A 12,198-nucleotide genomic window follows, 5' to 3' on the forward strand; every position below is an offset into this window, starting at 1 on the left:
TTTATCATGTAGTAATTTGTGTTGTGGTGTACCACGTTGATGGCATAAAATGGAACCGTTTTTGACAGATCCAAGAAGACATTGCAGGAGCTTTGCAGGAGCAGTTAGACATCAGCACATGCCATTTAAATGACATGGTATTCACTGCCCTCTTATGGACATTATAGGAACTACACAATGTATTTGATAATCATAGGTGCATTCTCAATCACAACCGGTTCAAAAAGCAGAGAAGGTTTTGGCAAAGCAGGATCTATTTCTGGCAGTTAATTAAAAAAGAAAGAAGGTCAGATTAAATAAGCAATAGGTCTGTTATTTCTATAACTATCAGATGTGGGGGTCATTCTTTTAGTTTAGTTAAGGTTATGTGTAATCATGGGGTTGGGGTTATCCCTAACCATGTGGCATTTACAGGGCATAATCTTATGGGTTGTTTTGAATCAGAAGCTCATGTAATCTAGAAGCTATTGAAAAAGAAACTTCTGAAAAAATATTTTATCAAATTAAATAAAAAACTGTATTGCCAAACAAAACTGGAGGTGTAGGTGTATTTGTCCCATTAGGCCTATTTGGTAGAATGTTTGTGGTAAAAGACAGAAATTCAGACAATCAAACCTGTCTGAACAATGTAGGCTATTTAGTCCCTAAGCACTCATATGACTGACGTCACTGTCATGTATAGGCTTCATCTTCTCTTGACAACACATGCAGGCCTCTGTACTGTGACACATGGAACTGAAATAATCAATCATTCATGTATCATTCCTGTATGGCCCACACTGCATAGTGCCACTCATCTCAAGTTATGCCAATTCCTGATGTAGGGGTAGGGGTCACTGGGTCAGCTATGCAGTAATACACAAATCATGGCTCAGGCTCTTCATAGACATATTAAAGTATTAAACGACAATTAACTCACCAATATTGCACCTCTTCAGTTCAGGCAGCTTGGGTAGTAGGTTATCCTCTTTGTCTCTGTAAAGCCAATTGAGAAACTTTCTGTCAATAGACTCTGTGAAGCGATGAGCTCTTCTTCTGCTGCTGCATTTTACACCTGCAATACCTGCCCTGCACCGATATATTATGGTGTGTGTGCAGTGTCAGTGTGCACTCATTATTATCTCAACGTCCTGCGTAGACCTATACGTAACACCTGCTTCGTTTTGCAAATTTGTATGCAGGACGTTGCGTGATTTAAAACGAGCGCTCCCCGAACCACTTCGCACACACCTGGTAATAATGAGCGCAATGAGCTAATAATGGACACCCTAGTTTAAAAAAATATATTATTTAAATGAACCTGCTCACAACTTGAGGGTTACATTTTTGATATCTGACATTCATATCTCGAAGCACAAGTTTCATTAAAGGACATTTTGGAAATGCACATCCAAATGTTGATAACAGATTTAATTTACCCTGGTGCAAATTGTAACTGCGATCAATTCATATAATAATAGGCTACTTGCAACTCTAACCACATGATACATTATTTACTTATTATTATTAACAATAATAACTCAGAAATGATTAATACCAGAGTGAATTAGCATTGCCATCGTGGCAGTTTTACAATCTCATTTCCCCTTCATGGAAGTTGGCTAAGTGGTGATGTAGTGTATTGAGAGGGTTTGGCCAAATCATGGTGGTGGTGACACTGTGAGAGTCATTTTGGATTTTCACATTACACTATTACCCTCAGTGCATGAAGGAACAACTTGATCTATCTTTGTTTCTCTCTCAACTGATTTATAAGCAGCCCATAAGGCTTGATCCCCCCCCCCCCACCCCCCCCCCCCCCAAGTTAAAATGTGTCTTTTGATTTTAGTTTTATACTGCGCATCTTAGTGCATTTTATTACATTTGAAATGATCTGACTTTGTGTATAGTGTGCGCTGTTATTGTTTTCCGCTCCCCATGTGTGAATCTGGCAACACCCTTTTGTAATCGAAAATCAAAATGAGTTTGGAAGACTTAATAAGACTGATGAAGACCTACAGTAGGACTGAAAAGCATAGGCCTATTAATCATTCCCCTAAATATTTCATTAAAGTATGGGGGGAAATGTGTGTTGATTCTTGATTCCTTTCAATCTTTTTCGGTCAACCCACCATCTCTGACCAAGTGATTATCTTGAAGACATACCATACATAGATGAATGTGTCTCCAAAGCACAAAGCACTCCAATTATTTGGCTTCTCGTGGTGTGTACAGTACTAGTTGCACACAAAGGTTCCTTTTGCTAAAGGCCCACGACACGTCCTACTAGCTCAGAAGGTTTCTGTGCTGGTGTGGCTAAAATTCCATATGAACTCCATATGTCTACGCTCTTAACTGTAGATTTAGAGGAGGGTGCTGCTCAAACTGATGTCAGACTTCACTACCCCATCCCACACCCGGCCTTTACGAGAATGTAAATGTTTTAGTCTCAAGCTGAAGCAACCAACCAGAACCTTAATTTATGAACCTGTCTTAGGGGTAGAGCTGCTATTATCTTTATGTCACCACAAATACTGTTACCCCTTAATAGGAGATAGAAAAACAGATTAAATGCAAATAATTCATACAAATTTATTGAAAGGTTAGCAAAAGCACGTTAAATCAATGAAACAAGAATTAGTTGTCCAAATTAAAGTAACACTATTATTAAGGTATTCTTAAAACATTTAAACAATGGGTCTCATGCAGGGAGATATACTGATTTAGATTTTTCTATTTTTGCTCTTCTCGTAGGAAGGAGCACATTTTTAAGACCAAGATAATAAAGCTTTAAATTTCCTACTTCACAAATTGTTTTTCTAATGCAAAGAACACATTTGAGGAACATAGAAAACACACATATCATCTGATCAAATGTAAAAATGGTTAGTAAATATAAAGATTGGAATATTATGGGCTAAAACAATACTATTGGTCCATTGATCTGAATTACAAATATAAAAACCTGGATTATATTGCATGTGATTCTACTGTGTCCTGAAGTCACTCCCGCTACCCCTGGGTCATGGAAGCATTTTTCTATTGAAATTCCCATATAAGAGCTGTGTTCCAAAAATAAACAAATCAGCCGGGCGATATAGTCAGGTGTGACTCTGTGTCGTTTGCTGTGTTTGAAGATTTATTTATTTTTCTTACTCTTTGAATAAATTATTACTTTTTCACCATCAGCTGTTGCTTATATCCATTTGAGTAAAATAAAATCGCCTGACCGTTTTGTTATTTTTGGAACACAGCTCTGATATGATGCAATCTAAGATTTCCCTAAGGGAATTCCAATAGATAAATGTACTCTGTGACCCAGGAGGATAGCGGGCTTTAATGTCAGACTTTGGTGCTCTATTAACACAGCATTTCCAGCATCACTTGACATTGCTGTTTTTTTTATTTCCCTAAAATGTCAGTATGGTCTGGAAAATCACATCAGCTCCGACTTAAGTTTTGTCACATCACAAGTTTACACCAGGTATAAAAAGGCAGAAAATTAAGAACAGAATCATCATTCTTTAATAGGTGCACTAATTGCACACAGCGTTTTCACCTCCTAAAGCCACACCCTTACACACCCACTCACAGGGAAGTGCTTCAGTGTCAAGTGCCCATTATGTCAATGTACTCATAGTGTCAGGATTGAATTTCCCTGTTCGATTTTGGCATTATTTAAAAGGTGCATTTATATCCTGTTTAGCTGGATAGTTAAAACAATGGTTAATGATGTTTAGAATCAATTGATAGCTAAGATTCCCCTATGGAATAAACAAAAAAAAATAACTCAGTGACCCAGGGGGACAGCACCCTCTAGCGGCAGCAACATCAGGACTTCGGTGCTCTATAAGCATCAATTATAAGCACCAACTGAGTATGTTAACAATGGAATAGCAGATTAGATACAGGCAGAAATATTAATCAGTAGGAAACATTATGTTAATAAGAAACTTCTGGTTCTGACAAATACTTCAACCACACCCTAAAATGGATATGCCAAACTAAACAAGGCCATTAAAAAAAATGTGTTCATAGATACAACCAGCTCTTTCCTGCTCAGAAAGTCAAAGTTTCCAAGGTAGCAGAATGCCTCATGTTTCTTCCTCAATGACAGTTTTGAATGCTCTCCAGCTCAGTCAGTAAGCTGTCCAGATTGTGTGATTCTTCTACTTTACTTTTTATGACTTGTCAACATAATGATCACGTTTCTTAACCTTTGCGGTTTATGACTTGTCATTGTCATACTGTATGAGAATGTTTGTTTTTTTGTGCAAGCTATCTTGTGTTGGATGGCTTCTTTAAACAAGCATTTGTAGCTGTTCAACCAACAGGCTACTTGCCAGGGTGAATCCTCAGGTGTTTGTTGAGTAGACATGTACACCGTAACTGTTACCACAAATAGTTTTTCTCAAGTGTTTCCTCAGATCACACATTTCAATATAACCCTTACCACAACCTGTGCAATGAAAGGGTTTCTCCCCTGTATGTGTCCATGTGTGTCTGGTCAGATTTTTATTTATATTGAACCCTCTACCACAAATTGTGCACTTAAAGGGTTTCTCCCCTGTGTGTGTTATCATGTGCACCTTCAGGTGTCCACTTCGGGTAAATTCTTTGCCACAAACTGGGCAGCTAAAGGCTTTTTCTGCTGTATGAGCCCTCATGTGTCTTGCTAGATGTACGTTTAAAGCATATTTTTTGCCACAAACTTTACAACTTAAGGGTTTTTCCTCCGTATGTATTACCATGTGCACCCTCAGATTTGCACTACGAAGAAACCTTTTGCCACAATGTGTGCAACCATAGCGTCTCTTCCCTCTATAACTCCTGCTGGATGGAGTTCGTTTTGAGGATTTCAGGTCCTGGGACAGGTTGCTCAAAGGCAATGTTTCCACATTTTGTGTGTTTAAAGATTCCCTGGTTTCCTCCCACTCATCACTGTCTTCAGTGTCAGAATCAGAACAGTGTGAAGAGAGGGGCTGAACATGACTACTTGGTTGTGATGCTCTACAGTCCTCTACATCAGCTTGTGGTTTTGTATGTTCAGTGTCTCCGTTGTGATCATCATCAGTTTTCACTGCTGGTACAGTCATTGTTAACCTATCAGCCTGCTCTGGCCACTGAAGTAGCTCCTCCAGTTCCTCTGTAATTTTTTGATCCTTCTGGGCGAGACTGGGTCTTCTATCGTGCTGCTCAGGGGAAGCCTCCGTTTTACAGACAGGGAAGAAGTCTAGTGGTATAGAAAATGACAGAAACATTGATCCATTAAATGCTTTAAACATATTTATCCATACAGAGTCTGCTCTCATGGATCTTTAGTATTGTGGGGGTGGTCAGAGGAAGTCTGACCTGTTTATTCTAGTCCATAATGCAAAAGCAAAGTTATTCAGTGATAAGTTCTTGCAAATATCAGTGTCTTCCAGGTGGAAGGGGTCCAACCCGGTTAAAGTTGCTTGAACAAGTGATTTAGACGGCAAGTGTAAATGTCAGTGGAAATAAATGAAGGGAGAGTTGTGGTACTGTCAGCAGACTTAAACTTAATTCATACACTGTTCCAAACAAGAAATTACACAGTCATATTATACCAGCTTGGGGCAAGCTAAAACCCTTGAAAAGTCATAACTCTTGCATCTTAAAACATTACTAAATGAGAACGAATGACATACCGGGTTGTAATTTAATTCTCTTAACCAACACACCAACAGAAGCAGGCAGAGCGGACACCGCAAACGCACGCACACACACGCACACACACACACACACACACACACACACACACAAAATGTAGGTATTATTTATAAGATATATGATGATTCATTATATTTATATATGATTATTATACAATCATATTATACATTAGTATAATATATATTATTAATAATATATGTTCATAGACAGATGGATACATACATAGATAGATATCTGTAGATAGATATCTATTTTAGATACATACAGTACATACATAAATACATATACTGTAGATAAAGAGATAGAGAGATAGACAGACAGACAGATATTCGTTTTATGCTGCTGTTCTATCATGTGACAGCTGTGAATGGCTGTATTGGAAAACTTGTAGGAGAACTTCTGCTGATCAGATAAACTATTCTGAGCGGTCTCATGAAACCCTCATTTTCAAATTCCGTTTAGGTTGTATGAGCCACAGCTGTTCTGTACACTCTTTATGCGGGTTGGACCCCTCACTGTTTGACTTGTGTCTCGTTAAACGGTAACGTTGAGTGATGTTCGAACATTGTCGTTGCAAACTTTGCAAATTAACTTTGTTTGCACCGTGTCGGTTTTGGAATATCCAAACCAGTTCCATAAGACCAATGTCGAATTATTTAGGGAACAAATCCTCTCTGTGTCTGTCAGTCCATTGATTACTACTGCCGCAGCGCTGCCAGCTAAAAACGGAGGGACCTCTGGATGCATGCTTGAGCAAAAAGAACAGATCTACAAGCTGACAACAGTCGCATCGCATCGTTATTAGCTTGTAGATCTATTCTTTTTGACAAATGACACCGTCGTGCGATGGAGTGTAAGTTAAGGTATAGTATAGGACTGCAATAGAATGTGCACTCACTGGATCACGGCTATATCATCTAGCTGTGTCCGTTCTGAGGAGCGCTGTGGCTCGCTTACACGCCCGCCCAGAGCATGTGAACAGTACCCGCCCAGAGCATGGGAACATTTGCAAGCATATCATTGGTTGTTAAACAGCAAAAGCATGTCACTCGAACCAATCGCAAAAAGTAACGGGAACGCCGCCCCCATGTCATTCGAACCAATCAAAAAGTCACGTCCAAGAGCAAATCTAGACCAGCTTGCTGTACAAGCTTGTAAATTGAACTGATCTACAAGCTAACATCTTGTGATGTGACTGTCTTGCACATAAGAGTACAAATTATTTTGTTCTGGTTCCTCAAAACATTTTAACAGCATCAATAATAATATTAATACCATACATAATATGTACCAAAAAAAAGGTCATATTACGCCTCAATGTCTCCCGGAATCTTAATAGTAGCATTTGGGAGTTGCAGTTTATAAATGCTGGCATTTAAGGCCAGCCCCCTTGCCTCAGGTCCTAGTCTTTCTACAAATAAAAGAGCTGGAGAGATGGGGAGAGCCCTGCTACTGAAAAAACTCTCTGTTATCATAATATAGAGCTTTGACTTTTTAACAAAACACGTCCTTGTTTTAACCAAAACATATCACTTAGTCTACCTTTAACTTTTAAATATTATACACAATATTTACCAGAGAATCGTGTGAGAATCGTGATCTCAATTCTTATGGAGGAAAATCGCGAGTCACATTTGAGCAAGAATCGTGCAGCACTAATATGCCATTTCCAATGCAAAAGTTGTTGGGAATGCGATGGAGCTTACAAAAACAACAAACTGGATTGGAAAATGTGCTAACCTAAGGAAATGGACCTATGTGCATAGTGAAATAAAGCCTAATGTTCTAATGACCCTCCTCTTTCTCAGAATATACCATGGAGAAGTGCTGTAGGATTAGAAAACATATAGGAACATAATACATTCCAATTTCACCTCTGTCTTTTTACATCAGTGGTTCTCAAAATAATTTCAAGTTTGTATTTGGCCGCGAGCCCCCATCTGAAAATATTTGTTCGCCATGCAAGATTGTGATCAAAATTGTTCACAATTTTGCAAGATACAAAAAAAAAGGGATCTAGATCTACAAGCTCACATCGAAACGTGTTAAAGTGGTTAAACTGATTTTGATGCAAAATTAACTAATTTAGCTGGGGAAACTCCTCAAGGACCCCTGGGGGTCCCGACAACACCAGAGGGAGCATAACACAGATTCGGCACAAACATGGGATTGATTGATTGATTGATTGATTGATGTACTTTATTTAGTAAGACATGGGGTTAAATTCGTTCTACTGCTATGTCACCAAAATGTGGAATGCCCTACCAACAGTCATCAAAAAGTGAGACTCCTTACCCTCCTTCAAAACCGCCATAAAAAAGAGCACCTGTCTGCAATTTGTAACTGGTCCTAGTAAAGTCTTAGCCTTAGATCAAGGCTAGTAAAGTCTAAGCTTAACACCAGAAATACTTTATTATACATATACTATATTTTACTGCTACTAGTGTTGATGTCTTGAATATTATTGTATGTCTATAAATGTCTATGAATTGAATACACAGGGAATGGAAACATGCCCATAGGGCTTTTTGTGTTATCCTTTTAGCACCATTGTATAATCGTACCACTGTAATATTTGCAAACTGTTAATAAAGTATCTACAACTGACCCACTGAGAACCAATGATTTACATTACGTTACGTGTTGTTTACTGAGTGTCAAAATCTTTGCCTATGAGGCTACTATGACAGGTCACCAGATAATTCGACCCAGGACAATTCGCCCAGCCGCGAATTTGAGTCAGCTCGACCTAAATCGACCGGGTCGAATTATCTGGTGACCCTGTGTAACCCCTAGAGGGTAGTAGAGTACAAGGTGACGGTGGTGAGGTCCTGAGTGAGCTGTATATTTAAGTAGTATCTCTGTGTAACCCCTAGAGGGTAGTAGAGTACAAGGTACAAGGTACAAGGTGACGGTGAGGTCCTGAGTATATTTAAGAGTAAATATTGTAAGCATGCTCCCCCAGTTGCATACTTTTTTTTTAAGAAGTTTTTTTGTAAACCTTCTTTTCTAAATTAAATAATAATGTATGCCTTATTGTAATGAGTATATTTAAGAGTAAATATTGTAAGCATGCTCCCCAGTTGCATACTTTTTTAAAGAAGGTTTTTTATAAACCTTCTTTTCTAAATGAAATAATAATGTATGCCTTATTGTAATGTTGTCTGTTTTGTCCTCCTCTCCTCTAAAATCATTTGAAAGTAGCAGATCTACAGTAGTTGCCATCATTAAACACAACACAAGAGGTGAAATGAATTAACGTAACTGTTATTTTATTTAAATCAGGTGCCAGGCATAGTCTGCCTCTCGTGCCGCTGGGATGGTGATGTCGCCCTGGAGAAAGTCCTCTGGTATGTGCAGATCATCCACCTCAAAGTTCACATCTGTGGGATGCTTGGGCCTGCCCTTCTCTCTGTGTCTATTGGCTAGCCTCGTGAGATGATCTAGCCTGACTGTGCACGTCGAATCTTGAGGCATGTCGTCTCCACAATGCCTCCAGCGGACCGGAACGGGTTTTCCTTAGCCATTTTAATGGCGTTTTTGTATATTTTCACCTTTGTTTCCTTTCCAGGCTCCCCGTCATGAATGTGTTCGTGTATCCCAGGCGTAAAGACATCACCAACTTGCTTAACCGTAGCGAGACATAACTTTACTTTGCCACGCACTTTGCAGCGCCATGTAGGGTTCGGGCCAGCAGGGAGCCTCATAATATAGCTGTGTCCATTGGTATCGACTAGCAGTGGCCCCCCACGTTGCGTGCCTTGCGGTATGATCTTGTAAACAGTCTCAGTTGGCTGGCCAGCTGGCGCTGGTGGCACAAGCTCGGTTACAGGCTCGGTAGGCTCCGGTAAAGCAACGTCTGTCTCTGGAGGGGCTGCTGTGCGTGTTCTTTTCCGAGGCACAGGAACAGGTCGTGGTGGTGTAGTTAGGTCTATAATCGGTGAAACAGTCTCTCTGTCTCTCTTTATCTCTCTCTCTCGCGCGGTCCGGGTCGAATTGTCCGGTCCAAGCGGGTCGAAAGCGGGTCGACCTGACCGGGTCGAATTGTCCTGGGTCGAATTATCTGGTGACCCTATGACATGACCAAAGGGACGCCAGGTTGAATGTGCATAATGTGCATGCAGTGGTGGAAAAAGTACTCACATGTTTTATTTAAGTAAAAGTATCAATACTACATTGTAGAATACTCTTACAAGTAAAAGTCCAGAATTCAAAATGTACTTGAATAAAAGTACAAAAGTATTGGCATCAAAATGTAGTTAAAGTACCAAAAGTAGAAAGTACTCATAATGCAGAATGACCCATTTCACAAGTTATCAAATGTATAAAATGTTTTTTTAAGGAGTCTTTTGAAAATAGCAGATCTACAAGCTCATAATGCCACGCATTGTGAGCTTGTAGATCAACTATTTTCAAAAGGCCGAAATGTATAAAGGGCTGAAGTGGTTACTGTACGTAGTAATAATAATCAAAATCTACAAAGTAACAAGTAACTAAAGTGTTCAAATAATGATAGATAGTGGAGTAAAAGTACAATATTTGCCTTTGAGGTGTAGTGGAGTAGAAGTAAAAAAAAAAATGCAAATTGGAAATACACCAGAAAAGTAAAAGTACCTAAAATGTTTTACTTGAGTACATGTACTTAGTTACTTTCCGCCACTGAGTGCATGCATGGTTGACGTACACACCTGACACATGAGACTTGATGTCAGGATTCAGGCTCAGTGAATCCAGCTGCCGTCGCTGGATGTCTATCTCCTGCTGGTACTGGAATATCGTCCTGACAAACACGGACAGGATGTCCTCGGCGACGGCAGTCAGTCGTTCGTTGACGAACAATCGTAACGTATCTAATGTTATATCAGCCATTCTCGTTGTTGTTTTTTTAGAAAACACCAACGTCGCAGCTATTGTTTTTGTTTGCAAAAATTGCACCAGCTAGCTGACTGGATAGCTTTCCGGCGCGCACAACTAAGTACTTCCGGGTTGACGTTCTTCTTCTTGGCATCCATTGTAGTCACATTACCACTATACCCTCTGTTTAACTGGGAGAACTTCAGTGGTGGAAAAAGTACTCACATTTTATACTTAAGTAAAAGTATCAATACTGCGATGTAGAAATATTCTTTTACATGTAACATGTAGATCGGCTATTTTCAAATGGCCGACTTGTATTTAGGGCTTAAAGGGGAAATCCACCCATTTTCAATATTTAACTATGTCATTAATATAGCATAAAGGAGTTGTGTGGAAATAAGAAAAAAGTTCCCCCCTTTTCTTTTTGCCTTGAACTGGAGGATTGATTGTGAGTTTAACATTGCAAATTACAACGTGATGACTCATCATGTTGTAATTTGCAATGTTAAACCCACAATCAATCCTCCAGTTCAAGGCAACACAGAAAGGAGGGAACTTTTTTCTTATTTCCACACAACTCCTTTATGCTATATTAATGACATAGTTAAATATTGAAAATGGGTGGATTTCCCCTTTAAGTTGTTAATGTATGTTTTGTAATAATAATCTAAATCTATAAAGTAACTAATGTTTTCAAATAATTGTAGAGGAGTAAAAAGTACAATATTTTCCTCTGAGATGTAGTGGAGTAGAAGTAAAAGTATTGATAATTGCAAATAGTAAAGTAAAAAATACCTAAAAAGTGTACTGAAATACAGTACTTGAGTAAATGTACTTGTCTTAATTACTTTACACCTCTGTCAGAGAGGGACTTGGGTAAAAGGCTAAAAGCTTTGCATTGATGGTTCTATCCATAGACATAGTAGGCTACTATCACTTCTAAGGTTGATGGTAAGCACATACCGCCACCTGTTGGAAATAATACTAGGATTTAAGGTGAAAAAATAGTGGTTGAAAAGCTGGTAGTTTTCAAGTAGTCCCATACAACGTCGGGGGAATACTACTGATGAGTTATAGACCCTATACAGTACATACATCATCCCATATAACTAATTCAAGGGACTTGAGTTCCTCCTTCCCGAAGAGTCGAAGACTGCCACATTTGAATGACTTGGGGTCCCAGAGCTGGACAAGGGCCCTAGAACAAGGCAGAGACTACAGGCAAAAATGTATTATATAAAAGATGCAAAACAATAATATTTTATGTACAACCTGAGTGTGTAATTTGGATCTGTTTTTTTTTCTCTCCAGTGTTAATGTTTGCAGACTACTTTTGTTAAGAGCTTGCTTCTTATTTGTAACTAATCAAATACAAAAACAAAAAAGCAAATAAATGTAAAATTATAAATATTTGTTATCCATGCAAGTGAGTTTTGTGCCTGGATAAGTAAATCGTAAATGTACAAGTGCCTCAAAAAGTTTACATCAAACATGGTTCATCATCATGTATCAGACTCTAGTGTCCGACAGCCAGGCATTCAAAATATGATCCAATGCTCAAAGTAGATTTGAGGTTTACCAGCCCTCCACCTATTGTAACACAAGGCAAGGGTTACTTACTTATATGATTTTTAATCATCATTTGACTACTTTTTACAAGTGGTTTACATA

The 12,198-nt window shown here is 38.9% G+C and overlaps 1 protein-coding gene across 1 annotated transcript; it reads right to left on the minus strand.

The window, feature by feature from the left end:
* Nucleotides 1–2,628: 2,628 nt before the first annotated feature.
* LOC311063916 (uncharacterized protein) lies at nucleotides 2,629–10,599 on the minus strand. Its single transcript, XM_084083550.1, has 2 exons — nucleotides 10,359–10,599; nucleotides 2,629–5,212 (listed from the first exon to the last, which is right to left on the minus strand). The coding sequence occupies exons 1-2, from the start codon at nucleotides 10,537–10,539 to the stop codon at nucleotides 4,335–4,337; spliced, it is 1,059 nt and encodes a 352-aa protein (XP_083939676.1). The 5' UTR covers nucleotides 10,540–10,599; the 3' UTR covers nucleotides 2,629–4,334.
* Nucleotides 10,600–12,198: the final 1,599 nt, after the last annotated feature.

Source organism: Gymnoscopelus microlampas (genome assembly GCF_963454915.1).
Source record: "Gymnoscopelus microlampas genome assembly, chromosome: 16".
Lineage (NCBI taxonomy): Eukaryota > Metazoa > Chordata > Actinopteri > Myctophiformes > Myctophidae > Gymnoscopelus > Gymnoscopelus microlampas.